Below are 22,874 nucleotides of genomic sequence, written 5' to 3' on the forward strand. Positions count from 1 at the left end.
CATCTTCGCCTTAGAGCGAAAAAGCACAGACCGGGGCCAGAGCGATAACACAGCGGGGAGGGCGTTGGCCTGGCATTCGGCCGACCCGGGTTCGATCCCCGGCATCCCCTAGGGTCCCCCAAACACCTCCAGGAGTGATTCCTGAGCACAGAGCCAGGAGTCAGCCCTGAGCATCGCCGGGTGGGACCCAAAAAGCAAAAAAGCATGGGGGAGTAGAAAGCTTCTCCCCCATGTGTGGGTCCACACACGCACGGCGAGAGCGTATATTCTCATGCTCACCCAGTACACACTTGCTTCTTGAAAAGCTTTTAACTGCCCCCCCTTTTTTTTTGTGCAACCCCCTCCCCCCAGGTGGTCTTCGTGCTCACGGGAGACTGTGATGACAGGAACCACATCGGGTACAAAGTTTACGAAGAAATCGCTTCTACCAGTTCCGGCCAAGTGTTCCACCTGGACAAAAAGCAAGTGAACGAGGTTTGTGGATCGCTGAGTTCTCTCTGAGCACTGCCCCCTCTCCAGGGGCGTCTGGGCGGGTGTACATGGTGACAGATCCGGTTCTAAAAGTGCCCCGGGGTGGTAGTACGATGTGTAAGGGCCTGTCCTGCAATCTGTGGCATAGTCCCCTGAGCCCCCCACGAGTGATTCCCGAGTGCAGAGCCTGGAGTCAGCCCTGGGCACCCCCGGGTCTGGCCCCCCAGACAAAAACCGAACAGAAACAACCAAAACCCAAGTGCTCCGCTCGTGATCTCTTATAGAAGGGCTTAATGGCCCCTGGGGGAAGTACAACAATCTCCACACTCTTTCCTCTAGGGAAACTTTTTGGGAGCATTTTCAGCAGTTTTTCATAACAAACGATACAAAATATATTACGTCGGTTGTGCTTTGGGGCAGGGGTTGGGGTTCGGGATGGGAATATCCGAAATATGGTGGTGGGAAGGTGTCATGGTGGTGGGATTGGCGTTTGATATTAAATGCCATCAAATATTGTGAAGTACTGTAGAAAGTATCACTGTATCTCTGTGATCCCGTTGCTCATCGTTTTACTCAAGCGGGCACCAGTAACGTCTCCATTCCTCCCAGCCCTGAGATTTTAGCAGCCTCTCCTTACTCATCTTTCCCAATGATTGGGGGCTCTCTCAGGGTCAGGGGAATGAGACGTATTGTTACTGTTTCTGACATATCGAATACGCCACGGGCACTTGCCAGGCTCTGTCCGTGCGGGCGGGATAGTGGATTGTATTCCATGTCATTTCTATCCCTGCGTGGAAAAGCACAGCTAATCTTCTTAGCCATCTTTTTCTTTTCTTTTTTTTTTTTTACGTTTGTAAAATCTCTAGAAAGGAAAGATTTCTATGGGCAGTGAAAGCAAATATGAGAAAGATACGTGATGAGGCCTTATGGAAGTATAGATGTCTGTACAGCTCGGCCTATTATACAGACTTTAGAAAGTAAAAAATAAAAAAAAAATGTTTCCCCCTGCCCCCCACCCTCTGACACAGTCAGCTACAAGGAAATCAAGGCAGCAAACCTGTATGGAGACTCTGAACTACAACAACTGTGCTCGGCTGATAAACTATTTTGTGTGGATGAATTTAAATTTGATTTTGAGGGAAATGAAAGGTGTTGTTCTTGTGTAGTGAGGACAGGCTGTTTTCTGATGCATAGTTCAGCGGGTAAAAGTAAGTCTGGATGGTCTGTTGAAGTAGAATGTGAGAATTATTTGTTCAGTAAAATGTAACAAAGTTTGATTTCTAAGATGAAAAGTCAGAAACGTGGAAAACAATATGGACAGTCCTTCAAAAACTAGAAATTGAGCTTCCATATGACCCCGCAATACCACTTCTGTGACTATATCCCGAGTATGCAAAAGAGCAGTCAAAATGACATCTGTACCTATATGTCCATTGCAGCCCTGTTCACAATAGCCAAAATCTGGAAACAACCCGAGTGCCCTAGAACTGGTTAGAGAAACTTTGGTACATCTACACAATGGAATACTATACAGCTGTTAGGAGAGATGAAGTCATGAAATTTGCTTATAAATGGATAGACATGGAGAGTATCATGCTAAGTGAAATGAGTCAGAAAGAGAGGGACAGACATAGCGGGACTGCACTCATTGGTGGAGTGTGGGGTAGCATCACATGAGGCTGACACCCAAGGACAGTAGATACAAGGGCCAGGGGGATTGCCCATAGCTGGAAGACTGCTTCATGAGCGGAGGGGAGAAGGCAGATGGAATAGAGAAGGGATCACTATAAAATGATGGCTAGAGGAACCAGTTGGGATGGGAGATGCATGCCGAAAGTAGATAATGGACCAAACATGGTGACCTCTCAGTGTCAGTGTTGCAAGCCATAATGCCCAAAAGTAGAGAGTATGGGGGATATTGTCTGCCATAGAGGCAGGGGGAGGGTGGGAAAGGGGGGGTATACCTGGGATATTGGTGGTGGGAATGTGCACTGGTGCAGGGATGGGTGTTTGATCATTGTGAGATTGTAACCCAGACATGAAAGCTTGTAACTATCTCACGGTGATCCAATTAAAAAAATTTTTTTTTTAAATAAAGAAAAGTCAGAAACGTTGGGGCTGGAGCGATAGTACAGAGAGGAGGGCACTTGCTTTCCTGGGTTCGATCCTCCGCATCCCATATGGATTCCTGAGCTCTACCAGGAGTGATCTCTGAGCATATAATCAGAAATAAGTCCTCAGCACCCCCTTGGCCCCCAAAACAAAACAACAACAACAATAACAACAACAACAAAAAAGTAAAAAACCTAGCCATAAAAAACCTAGCTCGGGGTGGGGAGGGAAGCTGGAGCCCATCCCCTCCGAGGGGCCCCAGGGAAGACAGCCAGGCACGCAGGCAATATATATATATATATATATATATATATAATATATATATCATATATATATTATATATATAATAGTCTTCCGTAATGTTTTGAATCAAAATATATTCTACCAGCAGGAAATACAGATTATTTTAACTTAATTGCTTTTTTCTCGGAGGAAACAGACTTGAAGAGGGTCCGGGTGTGAGTCGATGATATGCCAGGAGCTGTGGTTCCGGGTCTGCCGACCAAGATAAGGGCACAAAAATTTTGTTTCAGAATTGGTGAATCAGGGTGAAGGGTCTGAGACTTAGTGAATGTCCCTTTAGGATCTTGGCCTCTGCTCCCCTCACACAGACGTGCCAAGGCTGATGGTTGGGTTTGTCTGTTCCTGGAATTCTGGAAGGTTCTGAGAAGGTTCAAGAAGGAAGTGTCACTGACCAGCTGCAGGCTGTAGGTGTCATTGGTGCTCAGTGAAGGAGGGTGGTCCAGAGAAGGTTCTAGAAAAGAGGAGGGTCAAGAGACACAGTGACCTCTGGAAGCACATTTCAAAAGATGTGTGAGAACACATTTCTTCCATCTTGTTTGTGGGCACCGTTTCGAGATTTCCAGAACAAAGTCGGGGGTGGTTTAAGGTGAACCAGAGTCCCTCAGAGCCAGGATAGCACAAACATATCCAGAACCCCTCACTGCAATTTTACCCCCACGTCCAGGAAAAATCAACCACACGATTATCTTCCTTGGAGAAAATTAACTCTACGGTTTAGTTAGACTTAGAACGCCTTCATTTGCTAAAGAAATTCCCCGCCGTGTAACTTTTGGAGCCCCGATGCTTCTAAACCGTCCTGACAACTGCCATGTGATTGACACAGATTCGGTATAAATCGCAGACTCCCCCTTTTTAGCTGTAGGTACAACAGAATTCCCCCCGCCTGTTGGTCACGGCCATTTGTCTCCCTCTAGACCCGCAACGGATAGTCAGATCTGTGAAGTTAGCTCAGGCTGAGTGGAATGAAAGCGTGAAGGCTTGTTAACACAGTCTACAGGTAACAAGCTGTGTGTATAGAAATGGGTCTTCTAGCCACGCCAACTTCCTGACAGCCTCTTTGAGATGTTTCTCACGTCCACTTCGGATTACCCAAACTCAATGAGCATGGTCTGGGGGTCTTTGGGGGAGGTGTGTGTGTGTGTGTGGGGGGGGTGTTCCAAGGGAAGGGAAGGCGGTTGACCCATGCAAAGCTGAGAAAGACCATGTGGTCAGCTCTTATTTCTGTCTGAATGGGGAGGCCAAGAGAAGCAAAACCTTAAATTTTTCTCACCAAGGAATTTCTACTGGGAAGGAAACAGTTGGGTATTTAGGGGGGATGTAAGTGAAAAAGCAGGAAAACAAAGCCATCGCCTTGTACCCCATCCGGAAATAGTAAGACCCAAGCAACATAGAACCTTACGGTTTTTTCTTCTTTTTTGTTGCAGCGGGGGGGGGGGGGGGGGTCACACCCGGTGATGCTCAGGGGTTCCTCCTGGCTCAGGAATCACTCCTGGCGGTGCTCGGGGGACCCAATGGGATGCTGGGGATCGAACCCAGGTCGGCCGCGTGCCAGGCAAACGCCTTCCCTGCTGTGCTCTCACTCCAGCCCCAGAACCTTACGGTATTAGGTGACTGGTGGGTTTCTGCTTACATTTACTCTCTTACTGACTTTTGTCCCCGGAGTAGGAAAGGGACATATTTTTTGGCCTCGGGACGCGTGACAGAATTGGCTGCATGTTCACAGCCAGCGAGCCCTGAAGCCTCGTGAGGCAGGGGGGCTCGGCAATATCCTTCTCTCCTCTTCCCAGTTGCCCTTCGATTGTCATTTCAAAAACGTCACCCTTCTGCTGACTTGGGAAAGAAGCCGGGTCGTGTGTTTCCTCTGCAGTGTGGAAAAAAATGTTGTGCACGTTCGTGACCTTCCCCAAAGCTGCAGGAAAGGAGTGAAGATAATGTGTGATATTTTCCACCTTACCCCTTCTTCAGGCTTACCGAATTACATGTGAAAAAAAAATGAAGTAGAAACCTTACAGCTTACACTTTATTGGTTTTTTGGGGGCCACAGCTGGCAGTGCTCAGGGGAGTCACTCTTGCCTGGGCTCCGGAGACCCTATGTGGTACCAGGAATCAAACTTTAGCCTCTGTCCTACCTTTCTGGGTTCTGCTGTGTAAGACACGAACCTGAGTTTGCACTTTAAAATAATGTGAATCAGCTGCTAGGAAAAATGAGGTCATGAAATTTGCCTAAAAATGGATAGACTGGGAGAGTCTCATGCCGAGTGAAATGAGTCAGAAGGAGAGGGACAGATATAGAATGACCACATTTATTTGTGGGGTATAAAAAAAAAATTGTGGGCTGGAGTGATAGCACAGTCGTTGGGCATTCGCCTTTCACACAGCTGACCTGTGTTTGATTCCTCTGCCCCTCTCAGAGAGCCCGGCTAGCTACCAAGAGTATGGAGCCCGCACGGCAGAGCCTGGCAAGCTACCCGTGCATATTGGATATGCCAAAAACAGTAACAAGTCTCTCAATGAGAGACGTTACTGGTGCCCGCTCGAGTAAATCGGTGAACAACGGGATGACAGTGACACAGTGACACCGTGATGTACATATATATATATATATATATACAAGCACACAAGACTGCAACTCCCACCACATATTAGTGACCTCTAATATTGGGGCTTAATGACTCCATGGTGAGATACAACAATTTTCACACACTTTCCTCGAAGGAAACCTTTTTTGGATAATTTTCAGTCGATTATTCATAACAAGCAATCATCATCATCATCATCATCATCATCATCATCATCATCATCGTCATCATCATCATCATGATTTTTAGTCGATTGGATATGCCAAAAACAGTACCAATAAGTCTCTCATTGAGAGACGTTACTGGTGCCCACATCGATCACAAATTGATGAGCAACAGGATGACAGTGACAGTATAAAAAAAAATAACCAGTACGACACTAATACCCAATGCCAGAAAAAACGGGCCAGGAGGACTGGTCAGTGGTGGGTCAGTGGTGTGAGAGATGGAGGGCATTAAGATAGAGGAGGGTCCATTGTTTACTTATTCTTTATTTTTTTTGCTTTTTGGGTCCCACCCGGCGATGCTCAGGAGTTACTCCTGGCTCATGCACTCAGGAATCACTCCTGGCGGTGCTCAGGGGACCCTATGGGGATGCTGGGAATTGAAGCCGGGTCATCCGCATGCCAAGCCAACGCCCTCCCCGCTGTGCTGTCGCTCATTATGACAACACTACATTCCATTATGACAACACTAGAGTGGTCGTTTCCAACTCAGTGTGGGCCAAAGCACTCTATTCAGTATTCAGAGTCTCAATGTCGAGAATCCAGATTATGAGCATGTGAGACCCTGAGCTCTGAATATTCTGTTGGAAGGAAAGTATAGATGGAGGAGAAGACACAGAAGGTACGTTTGAGAGAGGGCGTATTCGATATGTCAAATACATTTACAATGCTGTGTCTCATTCCCCTGAGCCTGAAAGAGCCTCCAATGTGGCACCGCTGGGAAGGACGAGTAAAGAGAGGCTGCTAAAATCTCAGGGCTAGGACGAATGGAGACGTTACTGGCACCCGCTCAAGTGAATTGATAATCAATGGGATGACAGTGATACAGTGATACTGACAGTCGTTTCGCAGCAGCTCGATGAAAAGTAGTTTTCCTTTCTGCCACCTAAAATAATTTTCTACTTTGCTGCTGAGGGTGGGTTAGAGTTGAGAAGTCAGTGAATATGGTATTGGTTTTAACTTCCAAATTATTTTCTTTCCTTTTTTTTTAAGTACCATGTAAATTTTATTTATTTTTCTTTTTTATTCTTTAAAAAAAATTTTTTTTAGTGAATCACCATGAGATAGTTACAGACTTACAAACTTTCGTGATTATGTTTCCGTCATACAAAGATCAAGTACCCATCCCTCCACCAGTGCCCATTCTCCACCACCAATGTTCCCAGTATCCCTCCCGCCACCCCCACCCCTTCCCACCCCCCACCCCCTGCCTCTGTGGCAGGCACCTTCCCTCTTACTCTCTCTCTCCCTTTGGGTGTTATGGTTTGCAATACAGATACCAAGCGGCCATCATGTTTGGTCTCTAGCCTACTTTCAGCATGCATCCCCCATCCCGAGCGAGCCCTCCGAGCATCATTCACTCAGTGCTCCCTTCTCCATCCCAGCCGCCTTTTCCCCCAGCATGTGAGGCCGGCTTCCAAGCCATGGAGCCATCCTCCTGGCCCTTATCTCGACTGTCCTTGGGTGTCAGTCTCCCATCCTGTGACTTTATATTCCACAAATGACTGCACTCCTTCTGTGTCTGTCCCTCTCTCGCTGACTCATTTCACTCAGCATGATACTCTCCATGTCCTTCCACTTATATGCAAATTTCAAGACTTCATCTTTTCTAACAGCCACATAGTATTCCACCAAATGATTTTCTGAGTGGCATGTTTTCTGGCGTCATTATAAAATCTGCTATCGTGGAAATCTGAATCTCCCATCTTATTTTTTTTTATCTTATTCTTTTTTGAATACCCTAAGTTCTAGGTACAGAATTGAACCTCTTGAATGTAATCAGTGAAATTTTATTCAGATAAATTGAGCTTATAAGTCTAATGAATCAGCTTGGTTGGGAAAGTAATTTTTACGTCTGCGTGTTTTAAATTTTTTTTAACTTCTCATCTAAGTATTATGGACACATAATGAATGCATATAAATATGCAGTTTGATTTTTTTTTACAAACTCAGTATGTAGCCAATGAGTAGCCGGCATGATTGGAAGTTCTCAGGAATCTTCCTTCACATCTCAAGGACTGTCATTATCTGGACCTCAGAGAACCAAGATTGGTTGAGTCCTTTATAGGAATAAAATTGTGATTTTCAGTTGAGTGTTTGGATAAAAATTTGCTGGTATTTATATCCTGAACTCCATTTTCTTTTTTTTTTAAATTTTTAAAAAATTTTTAATTAGTGAATCACCGTGAGGGTGCAGTTACAGATTTATACATTTTTGTGCTCATGTTTCCCCCATACAAAGTTCGATAACCCATCCCTTCGCCAGTGCCCATTCTCCACCACCAGTAAACCCAGCGTCCCTCCCACCCTCCCCAGTCCCGTCTCCCCCCACCCCACACTGCCACTATGGCAGGGTATTCCCTTTCGTTCTCTCTCTCTGATTAGGTGTTGTGGTTTGCAATAAAGGTGTTGAGCTGAACTCCATTTTCTAGATATACCACAATCTGTTTACCATTCCCTTGTGAAAGTGGATAGGGGGATTTCCCGTTTTGACCTTTGCGAATAATTATGTTACTCTTGTCATTCAAAAGCATGCCATTTGCTGTACAATATGTATTAATCCCTATTGGGGAAATATTTAGAGCAGAAATTCAGGGTCGCAAATGATCTCAAATTTGCCTTCATAAATATGCCTTCAGTGGATGCTACCAGGCTGTTTTCCAAAGCTGGTCCATTGTGCACACCCTCCTGAATTAAAAAAAATAATCTCAGGTTTTTCACATCTTCATCAATAGTTGGTGTTTTCTGTCTTCCTAACTCAGCCATTCTAGTGGATTCCATGGTCTCACTATTATTTTCGAACAGATCAAAAATACTTTCAGCAGAGTTTTTGGATTTTCCTTTAGAAATGTGACAGCCATTGAATATAAGAGATTAAGGTTGAGCTACAAAGATCCACATGAAAATAATTACTGACGCTATTACCATTTCTCATTTTTGAATATTTCCCAGACTGTAGTTCAAAGCGCCTGTATGACTAATACGCACTGTAATTTGGACTCTTGCTGGTGACATATTTCTGGTGATACTTAACGAGAATCATTTCTGTCTTTATGGAAATCTGCTGACTGTGTCATTACTTTGTCGCCAGCGTGACCCCCCCTAAATCCCGAGAGCTAGGACTGGTTATGCTAATTCCTGAGCGCTCACTTCATTAGTGTTTTGTGTGGACGGCCTCTTTTGATGACTGTCATTTGTTAGTCTTTGCTTTTAAACTCCCTTGGTGAACACCCACATTAATCACTGGGTGTCGAGTTAGAAGCCAAACGCTGGTGCTGCACAGTTGCAGCTGTTGTCAACTAGGGAGATATGTCCTCCCTGAAAACCATGCATCGAAATCTGTGTTGTGGAGCTCCAAAGAATGAATGTTCATTGTTGGTTTGTTCCTGTGTTCCAGGATCTTTTATGTTCTGAACGTCTCCGATAATTAGCCTGTAATTCCAGTTCCCCCTCCCCCCGATGGCAGAGAGAAGCCCTTGTGGTCACTCTGCTTGCCAGCACCCTTCCTACCTCATGCCCGGGCTGGTCATCGCCTTCTTCCTGAATCCTAACGCTGTGTTTTTTTAATTGCTTTCCAATCAGAGGTGCTGACTTCATTAGATGTTGGCACGGCCTGTGTGACCAATTACCATAAAAGTTATTTGTTTTATGGCTCGGAAATGAGAAAGGTGTAGTCTGCCGATGACAGCGTTCCATTGACCAGAGCCAGGCCTTGGGAGACAGCCCATGGGGTGTGCCACACTCTCCAAAGCCCGCTTGAATTTCCCTCTGTGTCTTCAGGGTCTGGACACTCCCCAAGCCCTGAGTCCCAAGTCTCTGATGGGTTGAACTCAGGAACCTCGCTCTGGGGAGCACGTGGAGAGTGGAGAGTTTTCCTCCATTAGGTTGACCGAAGACCTCCGGAGCCTTAGCCACAGCCATGCTCAAGGCCCCTCTCACACATTCGGACGAGCCTCACGCATGAAGGAACCGGCAGAGGAACCCAGGTGTGTGGGACCCAGGGTTAAGACCTCTGAGCCTGCTTGGATCGGGACTGGGCCTCCTCCACCCAGATCCCCCATTTCCCAGTAGCTAGACGGTCACACCCAGAGACTGCCCCCAGCGCCGTGTAATCCCACCAATGGCCAGCATCCAGAGACTTAAAACCAAGCTCTCAGAAGTAGACATCTTATACCCTACTTCTCCCTCTGGGAGAACCTGGCAAGCTACTGAGAGTTTCCTGCCACATGGGAGAGCCTGACAAGCTCTCCGTGGCGTATTCATATGCCAAAACCAGTAACCATGCTGGGTCTCATTCCCCTGACCCTGAAAGAGCCTCCAATGTGGCACTGTTGGGAAGGACGAGTAAGGAGAGGCTGCCAAAATCTCAGGGCTAGGACGCATGGAGATGTTACTGAGACCACTCGAGAAATTCGACTCATTTGGGGCTGCCCTCCTTGCCCCGGAAGGCATCTTGTGAATGGCATTAAGTTGTTCTTCTCCCTCATGGGGGGGGAACTTAAAATCTTCCTCCATGCCTTACGCTCTTGTATCCTAACTTTCGTATTCCTAAATATCTGCTGGTTTGGCCATACCAAATATTTCCAAATATTCGCCAATATACATTCAGATCAGGAGGGTACAAAGCTGCCTATCTGACCCCAGTTTCAGCACCGTGTGTAGGAACATGTGTACATGCAGGTCTGCATGTGCGTGCACACACACATGTGAAAGGAAATTGAAAAAATTCTAGAATTATGTGCAGATAATACAAGAGCACTGAAGCGAGAGGGCATTTCATCATTCTTTCATTATTATTATTATTATTATTATTATTATTATTATTATTCCCAGCATCCCATCTGGTCCCCCGAACACCTCCAGGAGTAATTCCTGAGTGCAGAGCCAGGAGTAATCCCTGTGCATCGCCGGGTGTGACCCAAGAAGCAAAAAGAAAGAGAGAAAGAGAGAAAGAAAGAGAGGAAGGAAGGAAGAAAGAAAGAAAGAAAGAAAGAAAGAAAGAAAGAAAGAAAGAAAGAAAGAAAGAAAGAAAGAAAGAAAGAAAGAAAGAAAAAGAAAGAAAGAAAGAAAGAAAGGGAGAGAGAAAGAAAGAAAGAGAAAGGGAGAAAGGGAAAAAGGAAGAAAGTCAGAAGGACCAAAGCAAAAAGGCTGATGATCTCATTCGTATGTGGGATATAAAGAAACATAGCAAGGAGCCCGCAGTGTCCAATGAAAACAAACCCCGGGGCTCTTAACCGAGGAACTGAGTTACTCACTTTGCACCGTCACGGGACTGGCCATCGGATGAAGGGTGTGATGTGGTGCCATTAACTGCCCCAATCTAAACATCGACACTCAGGCGAACCCGTGTTACCTCAGTTATGAAATACGTTACCATGTCCTTCTAAACCAAACCGTTTCAAGTTCTGTTCTTGAAAACGGGTGCTAAGACCCACTCTTCCCGTTTCTGTTTATGAGAGCCGTCACAGGAGGCTTGCTGCATGCTTTGAAACCATATTAACATCTCTCCCCCGAGGGAGAGAGGCGTCGAGACTTATTTTTGAGTTATTGATTTATTAGCTCGGATGCAGAATCTTTGAACACTGGATGTCTTCAGGGCATATATAAAAGGGCTTCCATAAAAAATAACGGTGAGGCCAGAATCCTTCTGTGTAGGTGTTTAAAAGGCACAAGAACTCTCTTAAATAGCTGTTTCAGCATTTTTCAAACAGCAGTTGGATTCAGTGGTCTCAAAGGCCTTTTGGCTTCTGAATTTCAGTAGAGCATCAGAGAATCAATTTTAGATTGGAAGCTTTCAGTGCACAAGTAACGATTCCCTTGTTGCCTGAAAAGATTTTTTATTAGTTAAAATGCACTAGTTCGAAAAGCTCTTATTTCTAGTTCTATTCATTAGAGTAGAAGTTCACTTATGACCATACAACGTCTGTCATTATTAAAGAAAGGTTGGTTTCCTTTTTTTTCTTGGATTTGTGGCAGTAGGATTAATCAGAGCATGCTTCTGGTGGGTTATGTTACATGCAGCTCTCTGCTTTTACTCACACATTTGCAATATCTGTATTTTCTAATAAAACGGGGCACGCCTGTTTTCAGTCGGATTCTTTTCTTGTAAGTGGATACTTAAGTGATTTGAGACTGTAACCCAAATCTCTTTGACTCTTTTTTCAGCCAGATAAGTTGAGATCCACGGTGATTTTTTTTCCTTTCTGGGTCACACCCGGTGATGCTCAGGGGTTACTCCTGGTAGTTCATAGGGGTCCCATGGGATGGTGGGCACCAAAACTGGTCAGCTACATGCAAGGCGAATTTCCTCCCAGCCGCTCCAGCACGCACCGTGGCAATACTTTTTTAAAAAATATGGATGGTGGGGCCGGAACAATAGCACAGTGGGGAGAGCCTTGCATGCGGCCGACCCGGGTTCGATCCCCAGCATCCCACAGGGTCCCCCGAGCACCGCCAGGAGTGACTCCTGAGCGCAGAGCCAGGAGTCAGCCCTGAGCATCGTTGGGTGTGACCCAAAAAAAGCCAAAGGGGGAAAAAATATGGGTGGATTGGGAGTGGCAATCACTAAATCCGAGGAAAGCGAAGTTGTCTTTGGGTCTATACCAGTTGAACCCACTTGCCTCTTCAAAGTATAGTTAAGCTAGAAAGCTTTCCCTTTCCTTAGGACTGTCCACAACTCTTTTAGGTCTTATATTTTGGGGCCAGACCCGGCTGTGCTCAGGGCTTAATCCTGGCTCTGTGCTCAGGAATCTCTCCTACTGGGTTCCAGGGTTTTGGGGATGGAACCCAGGTGGCTGTTTGCAAGACAAGAGCCCTCCCTGCCTCACTGTTTGTCCAGCCCGGATTGTCCCCGACTTCACGGTCCCAGGAGAGCCGAGTAGAAAACAGGGTAGAGAACTGGCAACGACTCCTCATCTTTCTCCAGGGGGCAGAGAATATATTTGAGGAACCATACCTAGAGATATAAGAATGGGGCGGGAGCAAGAGCACAGTGGGGAGGGCGTTTGCCTTGCACATGGCTGACCCAGGTTCGATTCCCAGCATCCCACAGGGTCCCCTGAGCACCACCAGGAGTCATTCCTGAGTGCAGAGCCAGGAGTCACCCCTGTGCATCACCGATGTTGACCCCCAAAGCAAAAAAAAAGAAAAAGACAACAAACAAAAAAAACCAGACTTCCCTCCCATTCTCACCGGACAAATTTGCATTTCATCATTTTCCAATTCTTTCCCCTCATGTTCACACCAGGAGCAGCCTGTGACTCCTCGCTGGCCCTTGAGCCAAATGCTCCATCTGATATAGTTCCTTTCGTCCTCTGCCTTCCTGGGGCTCCCCGTCAGCCTCGTCCTCGGAGCTCTGTGCTCTTGGTGGCTTCCTAAGCCTGTCCATGTCCTGGCGTTAAGCCGGCGTCTCTGGGGAGCAGACCTAAAGCAACCGGCGCTCTGATGATCCAAATCGGTGTTCTGGGCCTGGAGAGAGAGTACAGAGGGGCTCAGTGCTCCCCGTGCCCACCACCAGCCCTGGCTTGGTCCTTTGGCATCAAACCTCGGCATCACATCTGTTTCTCCGAGCACCAGTGCCCTGAGGAAGGAGTCCCCCACACCAACAAAGCTCACACAGGGACACGATTCGTACAAAGCATCAGACCTCCAGACGAGAGCGGCGGTACCAGGGGGCTAGAGCTGGAGCACAGAGGGGGAGGGCGTTTGCCTGGCATGCGGCTGACCCGGGTTCGATTCTCTGCATCTCATGGGGTCCCCCGAGCCCCGCCAGGAGTGATTCCTGAGTGTAGAGCCAGGAGGAACCCCCGAGCATTGCCGGGTGGGACCCAAAAAGCACTGTAGCACTGTCGTCCTGTTGTTCATAGATTTGCTCGAGCGGGCACCCGTCACGTCTCCATGGTGAGACTTGTTGTGACTGTGTCTGGCACATTGAGTATGCCAAGGGGAGCTTGCCAGGCTCTGCTGTGCGGGCGGGATCGTCTCAGTAGCTTGCCGGGCTCTCCGAGAGGGGCGGAGGAATCGAACCCTGGTCGGCCTCGTGCAAGGCAAACGCCCTACCTGCTGTGCTATTGCTCCAGTCCAACCCAAAAAGCAAAGAGTGGTACTAAATGTTGACAGACACCCGTCAGAGAGACTCCAACAGCACAGCATAGTCTGATGGATGAACACGGTGATCTCACACGGTTAATCCTGACAGTTTGCCTTGGGCTCTTTCCTCAGTCTGGGGCGGGGTGGAGGGGTGGGGGGGAGGCAGGAGAAGGGGCTGTTTATTAGGTTATTAGGGAGGACGGCTGGCCCTGTTCTCACTTGGCAGCTGAGGCTGTGCTCATTGATCCATCCTCACCACCACTGGTGCTCGCGGCGAGGAGTTGGACCCTTCCCCATGGTCGGCCGTACCCCACGCCCTGCTTACACCGTGTTGGCAACGCAGATACTCTGCAGGGCACAGGGCGAGGCCGGGCTGGGGTTCAGGTGCTCAGGATGGAGAGTTAATTAGACTCGCAGTTCGGCAGGCCCCGGCACGTGCTGTTTGTCTAGGAGAACTCTTTTTTTTTTTTTTTTTGCATCGTGGTCACGCCTGTATGTGCAGCCCAGGGTTCCTTCTCCGTGGCCACCCTGCTCTGTCCTAACCCAGTTTCTGAGGGTGTCCCCAAAACGTAGTTTCTTGGGAAGATGCCACTTAGGTCAGTTCCAATGAGAAAAACGAAAAATAGGGTTTTTTTTTGTGGGGGGGGTTGGGGAGGGCAGTTCCGTGGATGCTCAGGGCTGACTCCTGGCTCCGCACTCAGGAATTATTCCTGGCAGCCTTGGCGACCCTCTGGGGTTAGATCCCCGGGAATCGAACCCATGTTGGCCATGTGCAAGGTAAGTTCCCTCCCTGCTGTTCTATTTCTCTGGCCCCTAGTTTTATTTTATTTTTAATTAATTAATTTATTTTTTCGTTTTGGGTCACACCCAGTGATGCACAGGGGTTACTCCTGGCTTTTGTACTCAGGAATCACTCCTGGCAGTGCTCAGGGGACCCTATGAGATGCTGGGAATTGAACCCGGGTTGGCCGTGTGCAAGGCAAACGCCCTCCCCGCTGTGCTATCACTCCAGCCCCCAACCCTATTTTTATTTTAAATTTTCTTGTTTGTTTTGGGCCACACCTGGCCTTGCTCAGGGCTCACTCCTGGCTCTGTCCCCAGGGGTCGTGGCCGGCTCCCAGGGACCCTATCAGATGCCGGGGGTTGAACCCGGTTCGGCCGTGTGCAAGGCAAGGGCCCTACTTCTGTGACATCTCTCTGGCCCCTGTTTTCTTTTCTTTTTTTTGAAAAACTTATTTTTTTTTTGGTGGGGGGAGTTTCCTTGAGGCCCTTGGGGTTTGGGCTTTCTCACAGAGATGCTCGGCCGGCCGGCTGGTCGGTCAGTGCGAGGGCCTGGTGCTGCAGCCCTGCCCGTCAGCCTCTGGGCCCCCTTCTGGTGATTCTTGGGGGACCCTGGGTGCTGGGGGTCAGAGCTGGGTGGACAAGTCAACCTCCCTGAACCTCTCTCTCTTTCTCACTCTGTCTGTCTCTCTCTATGTCTCTGTGGTGTTCTGTCTCTGTGTATCTTTCTCTTTGGCTGTCTGTCTCTGGGTCGCTGTGTCTCTGGGTCGCTCTGTCTCTGTGTCTCTGTGATGCTCTATCTCTCTGTCTCGTTGTTGCTCTATATCTCTCTGTGGCTCTGTATTTCTCTGTCTCTCTGTCTCTGTTTCTCTCTCTCTGTCTCTTTCTGTCTCTGTCTCTCTCTCTAGCCCCTTGAGCATCTCTAACACACCATCATTACTTCCCTTGTTCCCCTCGGAGCATGTTTATGCCATCAGGTGAGTAACTCTCTTGTTGGCGTTCCCCTTGTTTTTCAATCCTCCTGTTGCTCTCTTACAACGAACACAAACATTTCCCAATAACCAACAGGCCCGATAGGCTGGAAGTCACCCTGGGGTGCTGCCAGGTGGTAATCTTCCCTCCACTGCACCTTGGGAGCAAACCAGGAAGGAAGAACAGCAGGTGCGGGAGGAAGTCCGGCTGGCCTGTGTGTCTTTATGCGTCTCTGCCTTTATTTTTCCTCCAGAGGAACGTAAAACGCACTGAAAGCGGCTTCAGGGTGCAGTGCACTCACTTGGAGTTTGTTATCCTAAAACTCGAAGCTTGAGCCTGAGTTCAAACAGCATCGGGCTGTGAATGCATGGTCCTCATCAGGCATAGAAAGTTTTGTGGGGGCTGGAGCGACAGCACAGCAGGGAGGGCGTTTGCCCTGCACATGGGTGACCCGGGTTCAATCCCCAGCATCCCATAGGGTCCCCCGAGCACCTCCAGGAGTGATTCCTGAGTGCAGAGCCAGGAGTCAGCCCTGAGCATCGCTGGGTGGGACCCAAAAAGAAAAAAAAAGTTTTGTTTTCTTTATGCCGGAGATAACCCTCAGCCCCCAGCCAGAAACGCTGGTGCTGACTTCGAACACGATGATATAAAACGGTCCCTGAGCTCGACTTCAACTTCCTAAACTTGGGGGTTAGCCCAGATGGGGTCGTGAAACTATTAAAAATTGGCCGGAGGGAATAGTCCAGAGGTTAAGATGCCGTGGTTACGATCCATTAATCAGTAGCTGCTTGATTTGTGTACGTACATATCTAGAACTATATATATCTAGGAAGATATATATCTAGGCACATATATGTACATATATACACATATATAGGACTGGAGCGATAACACAGCAGGGAGGGCGTTTGCCTTGCACACAGCTGACCCGGGTTCGATTCCTCCGTCCCTCTCGGAGAGCCCGGCAAGCTACCGAGAGGATCCCGCCCGCACAGCAGAGCCTGGCAAGCTCCCCGTGGCGTATTCGAGATGCCAAAAACAGTAACAAGTCTCACCATGGAGACGTGACTGGTGCCCGCTCGAGTCAATCGGTGAACAACAGGATGACAGTGATACAGTGCCACTTACATATCTACGTACCTGGGGCTGTGTAAAAATTTCCAGGGGGAGCAGAGGTCACGCTGGGGGCAGAACCAGGGACCGGGATATACCCCCCGGAGAGGTCACACGCGTGGAGTCGCCTGCATTCACCTTTGCCTTCCCGCCGGCAGGTACTGAAGTGGGTTGAAGAGGCGGTCCAGGCTGCCAAAGTCCACCTCCTGTCCACGGACCACTTGGAGCAGGCTGTTCATACCTGGAAGATTCCTTTTGACCCCAGCCTCAAGGAGGTCACCGTGTCCCTGAGTGGATCTTCCCCAGTGATCGAGATCCGCAACCCTGCAGGTGAGACAGAGCGAACGTCGCCTGGGAAAGACCAAGCCCCCGAGGCAGATCAGAGCAGGACCCACCAGAGGCCACAGGGCGAGGACGGTGGGAGGGCGTTGGCCTGGCACGCAGCCAGCGGGGTCAGTACCACATAGGTAGGGGAGCCCGAGGACCATCAGGAGTCATCCCTGAGCACTGAGCTAGGAGTAAGTCCTCCTAAGCACCACCAGGTGGGTTCCAACCCTCTCCTCCCACCAAAAACAAACCAAAACACAACAACCAACCCCAAACTACTAACTACAAATCCCGTGAAGATGAAAGTCTATTTTTTCTTTTTATTATTTTTTTGCTTTTTTTGGGTCACATTCGGCGATGCACAGGGGTTACTCCTGGCTCTGCGCTCAGGAATTACTCCTGGCGGTGCTCGGGGGACCCTATGGGGTGCTGGGAATCGAACCGGGGTCGGCCGTTTGCAAGGCCAATGCCCTCCCTGCTGTGCTATCGCTCTGGCTCCTTCTAATTTTTAAAAGTAAGGATTGGAGCGATACCACAGTGGGTAGGGTGTTTGCCTTGCACGCGGCCGACCCGGGTTCGATTCCTTCGCCCCTCTCGGAGAGCCCGGCAAGCTACCAAGAGGATCCCGCCCTCATGGCAGAGCCTGGCAAGCTCCCCGTGGTGTGTTCGAGATGCCAAACACAGTCACGACATGTCTCACCCTGGAGACGTGACTGGCGCCCACTCGAGCCAATCAAAGAGCAACGGGACGACAGTGCGACAGGGCTACCAGTGTAATTGCCTGGAACCTGCAAGTGAAGTTTATTTTAGATTAAACCTTGATTTACACACAAGTTTATCGGTAGTCTGTGTTGAAAGTGTCTCCTGCGTATAGGCAGAGCTTAGAAAAAGAGCTCATGTTGCTTTCCCCATCTCTCTCCCAGGCAAGCTGATTAAAAAGGGTTTCGGCCTGAACGAGCTACTGAACATCCACAACTCCGCCAAAGTGGTGAACATCAAAGAGCCGGAGCCGGGTCTGTGGACAGTAAAGGTGTGTGTGTCGCCGTGGTGGGTGGGGGTGGGCCGGAGCCTCCTTCCTGTCTTCTCTGCTGCCGTCAAACTTGCTCTCACTCAAGAGTGGGGCTTGGTACCTGCGGAGGGGGGGAAGGGCCTTAGTCTCACAAATTTGGTCGTGGAGAGTCGGACTGGATGCAGAGGGTGGAGAGAACCCCTTAGCCTGCTCAGATTTCTTTCAAAAAAATTCTTTTTTTTTTTCTTCTTGGGTCTCACCCGGCGATGCTCAAGGGCTGACTCCTGGCTCTGCACTTAGGAATCATTCCTGGCGGTGCTCGGGGGACCTTATGGGATGCCGGGGATCGAACCCAGGTCGAGGACTGTGTGCCAGGCCAATGCTCTCCCGCTGTGCTGTCGCTCTGACCCCATTATTGTTATTGTTGTTTTTTAAAAGAAGACCTAGGGCAAACTCCTAGCAATGCAGCTCCCCCTAAGCTCCCGGAAGGAGCCCTGGTAGCCCCCGCCCCCTACACCCCCCTGACTGAGCACTTCTGGGTATGGTCCCAGCCTTGCAGTGCTGCTGCGGCCATTTCTACGGAAAAAATACAGACACCCACTCACTTTCCCGACTTAGAGAAAGTCGGGGGCCTGAGCGAGAGCACAGCATGAAGGGCGTTGGCCTGGCACGCGGCCGACCCAGGCTCGATCCCCAGCATCCCATAGGGTCCCCCGAGCCCTGCCAGGAGTGATTCCTGAGTGCAGAGCCAGGAGTCAGCCCTGAGCATCGCCGGGTGTGGCCCAAAAATAAAACAAAAGGCTAGGTGCTTAGGTTTTCACATTCTTAATATTAAGTTCGGCATTCTGAGTATAATTTTTTGTTTTTATAACTCAAAAAGATAAAAAAAACTTCCAGTACGTGGCCCTCAGCCCATCTGGGTCATGTACATACATGTGATAAGAATTCCCAAGGGCTGGAGCGATAGCACAGCAGGGAAGGTGTTTGCCTGGCATGCGGCCGACCCGGGTTCAATTCTCAACATCCCCTAGGGTCCCCCGAGCACCGCCAGGAGTGATCCCTGAGTGCAGAGCCGGGAGTCAGCCCTGAGCACCGCCAGGTGGGACCCAAAAAGCAAATCAAAACAAAACTATGGTGTGATCCTCCTGGCCCTTGTCTCTGCTGTCCTTGGGTGTCAGTCTTATATTCTGTGACTTTATATTCCACAAACGAGTGCCGTCCTTCTATGTCTGTCCCTCTCTCTCTGACTCATTTCACTCGGCGTGAAACTCTCCAGGTCCATCCACTCACAAGCAAATTCTCTGAACCCCTTGGACAGAACCCTGGAATGCCCTTAGGACCCCTTTAGGATTTCACGGTACAAACGGTTTCTCTCTTCGTCCAGATTCATCTATTAAGATTCAGTCTCCAACACAGCCCTGGGGTTAGATTTTTCCTTAAGTAGATTCGGATAAAGTGTCTTGAGCTAAATCCCCACCGCTGGGCGGGAAGGGAATGAACCCAGCAGGATTACAGGGGGATTCTGAAGGCGGGCGTAAGCATCTGGTCTGAGATAGCAAAGCCACCTGTCAGAGGCTGTGGAGAGCGGAAGCAGGTGTGGGAGACCCGTGTTTTCGGGATCACCCCGGGGTACCACGAGCATCATTACTTACAGTCACAGCCCACCCAGGAAGCCGGCCTTGCCCCTCCCTGCGCCTTTTCACCTGGCGATCCCGTGCCAGCCTGCGAGAGGCCCCAGGTGTGGGATTTAGGTGGATTAGGCGCCAGGTTCGTTGCGACATTCTGGGTCAATGGAATGCTTTCTAGTCGGGTTTATTTTTTTTTTTCCCCTTCTGGAAAACGTCCCAGTTCATTCGGTCTGCCAGTATCAGATTGTCAACCAAATGGAATATTTCCTTCTTCTTTAGAAAATATACCTGTGCATGCTTGTATGTAAATATGCGTGTGTGTCTGAACATAAGTTTAAACAGTTTATTCCGTGCTCTCAGGTGAGGCTTCTCTAAGCAAGCGTGGCTTAATAAACATCATGTTTACTTAGACCTCGCTGTCTCGCGTCTACCTTTGTTTCTGGAACACGGCCCAGTCCAGGGCTTCTGAAATTTTTTTCTTTTCTTGCAACTCCCTTTTTTGCCGAAGAATTTTGAAAGCAACCCTGGGTCGAGACGTCCTTCCTACCTGCTGTGCTGTCGCTCCAGCCATTTCCTTCTTTGTAGCTGACGTTTCTTGGAGCTTTCACTCTTTTTTTTTTTAATTTTAATTGAATTTTAGTTTTGTAAAGTAGTTCACCATATTTGATGACATTTAATATCCGAATGCCAATCCCACCACCATGATACCTTCCCACCACCATATTTTGGATGTTCCCATCCCAACCCCCCACCCCTGCTCCAAAGCAGAACTGAAGTCATTTAGTCCGCATTGTTTGTTAAAAAAAAACGCTATAAATGTTCCATAAAACTTTCCTTAGAGGAGATTGTTGTATTTTCACCCAGGTGCCATTAAGGCCTTCTGTTAGAGATTAATAACATGTTGTTAAAGGTTGAGCCTTGTGTGCTTTTATATATATATATATGTATGTGTGTGTATATATATATGTATAAGTATATTTCCCTCTAAGGTTGGTTGCCTCCTCCTTTGAACCCCATCAGCTATGGTAGGTGCTCTTGGAATCTGGGTCGTGTGAGGTACAAGATGTCCAGGAATAGATCCCTCGTGGGTGAGACTCGGCCCAAGTGCGTGGGGGGCAGCCGTGAGCCTGGTGGTGGTTGAGTTCTGGAGGTTTTTGACTGCCAGGGCTGGGTTCCTTGGTGTGGGGAGGGGCCTCACCTGCCCCTTTCTAGGGCGCCTCGAGTGAAACAGCCTGGCCTGGGTCCAGCGGCATGCTATGGCCTGAGCTTTCACTTTTTGAGACTTCATTTCTTTAGCTTTCATTCCCTACAGATTCTATTTCCGTAGCTTTCATTCCCTGTCACTGTCACTGTCATCCCGTTGTTCATCAGTTTGCTCAAGTGGGCACCAGGAACATTCCCGTTTGTCCCAGTGCTTAGGTTTTAGCAGTCTTTCTTTATTCATCCTTCCCAACGCTGCCGTATTGGGGGCTCTTCCAGGGTTAGGGGAATGAAGCCTGTTATAGCTACTGTTTTTGGCATATCGAATACGCCATGGGTAGCTTGCCAGGCTCTGCTGTGCAGGCGGAATACTTGGCAAAGCCTGGCAAGCTACCTGTGGCATATTCGATATGCCTGTTTCAAATTTCATTCCCTATAGATTTCATTTCCGTGGCTTTTATTCCCTATAGATTTCATTTCCCTGGCTTTCATTCCTATAGATTTCATTTCCCTGGCTTTCATTTCTATAGATTTCACTTCCATGGCTTTCATGCCTATAGATTTCATTTCCGTGGCTTTCATTCCTATAGATTTCATTTCCGTGGCTTTCATTCCTATAGATTTCACTTCCGTGGCTTTCATTCGTATGGATTTCATTTCCGTGGCTTTCATTCCTATGGATTTCATTTCTGCAACTTTCATCCCTATGGATTTCATTTCCATGGCTTTCATTCCTATAGATTTCATTTCCGTCGCTTTCATCCCTATGGATTTCATTTCCGCAGCTTTCATTCCTTGTACATTTCATTCCTCGTAGGGGTCCTTCCTGGAATATTTTGAGGCCCCAACTCTGACCCATATCCTCGGACTGTGGACCTGCCCTCCTAGTTACGGTCTTAGGGCTCCGTGAGGGGTTGGTACCCCTCATTCCTGGTCCCCTCTGCTCCCATATGCACTGACCCAGGCCCACCCCCCCTTCCTGAGGAGCAAAGGTGGGAACAAGACGTAGATGTTTGAAAGACAGCCTCTGAGTTTCCAGCCCGTACATACCTGTCCCAACTCGGCTGTCTGGAAAATTCGCCCGCTGTGCTTGGAGCCCCGAGCTACCTCCGTGCAGGTTCTGAGGTCAGGGGGGCCAGAAGCTCAGCGGGGAGGCGCTGGCCTTGCGTGCTGCCCACCTGGGTTCCACCTCCGGCATCCTAGAGGGTCCCACGAGCACCACTGGGAGTGATTCCTGAGTGCAGAGCCAGGAGTGAGCCCTGAGCACAGAGATGGGAGTTATCCCTGAGCACAGAGCTGGGAGTTAGCCCTGAGCACAGAGCTGGGAGTCAGCCCTGAGCACAGAGATGGGAGTGAGCCCTGAGCACAGAGCTGGGAGTCAGCCCTGTGCACAGAGCTGGGAGTCAGCCCTGAGCACAGAGCCTGGAGTGAGTCCTGAGCACAGAGCCAAGAGGCAGCCCTGAGCACAGAGCTGGGAGTCAGCCCTGAGCATTGCCTAGCACCCCCTCCCCCCCAAAAAAAAAACCCCTAAAACGAAAAATCTAAGGTCTGCAAAGCTGGTGCAGCTCAGGCTATGTTTGGGGCTGAAATTCTTCTTTTTCCCAAACTCGCCAGCTGAGTGTTCCTAGCCGGAGACCCAAGTAGGAAAACATTCCCTCCCTGATTTTTAGTTTTACTGGTTTGGAAAATGCTACTGGGACCGAGGAAATAGTCCAGCTGACCCGTGCTCGACCCCCCAGCACCCTGCGTGGCCCCCTGACCCCCACAAGAAGTGATCTCTGAGCCCGAAGCCATGCCAGGAGTGAGCCCTAAGCACCACCAGGTGTGACCCAGAGAATGAAAAAGGGAATTAAGAAAAAGATGCTAAATTGGCAAGAATCACTTGCCAAATTGCCAGGAGAGAGTATGATTAGGCGCTTGGTGGTCAATCTGGGTGTGGTCCCTGAGTCCTGAGCACTGCAGGGGTGTGGAAGAGAGAGAGGGTGGAAAGGTCTAGATGAACTCTTTCGCCACCAGGCTGCTTCCAGAATTTTCTTTGTCTCCAAGCCCTAACTTGCCGGAGGGGGGG

General features: G+C 48.9%; 1 protein-coding gene across 1 annotated transcript in view; it reads left to right on the plus strand.

The window, feature by feature from the left end:
• The window catches only part of HMCN1 (hemicentin 1), a 293,245-nt gene that overhangs the window by 70,330 nt on the left and 200,041 nt on the right, over positions 1-22,874 (plus strand). The window contains 3 exon segments of the mRNA XM_055121231.1: positions 352-474; positions 16,801-16,972; positions 17,893-17,999. Of these exon segments, the coding sequence (XP_054977206.1) occupies positions 352-474; positions 16,801-16,972; positions 17,893-17,999 (402 nt within the window).

Source organism: Sorex araneus, chromosome X (genome assembly GCF_027595985.1).
Source record: "Sorex araneus isolate mSorAra2 chromosome X, mSorAra2.pri, whole genome shotgun sequence".
Taxonomy (NCBI): Eukaryota; Metazoa; Chordata; class Mammalia; order Eulipotyphla; family Soricidae; genus Sorex; species Sorex araneus.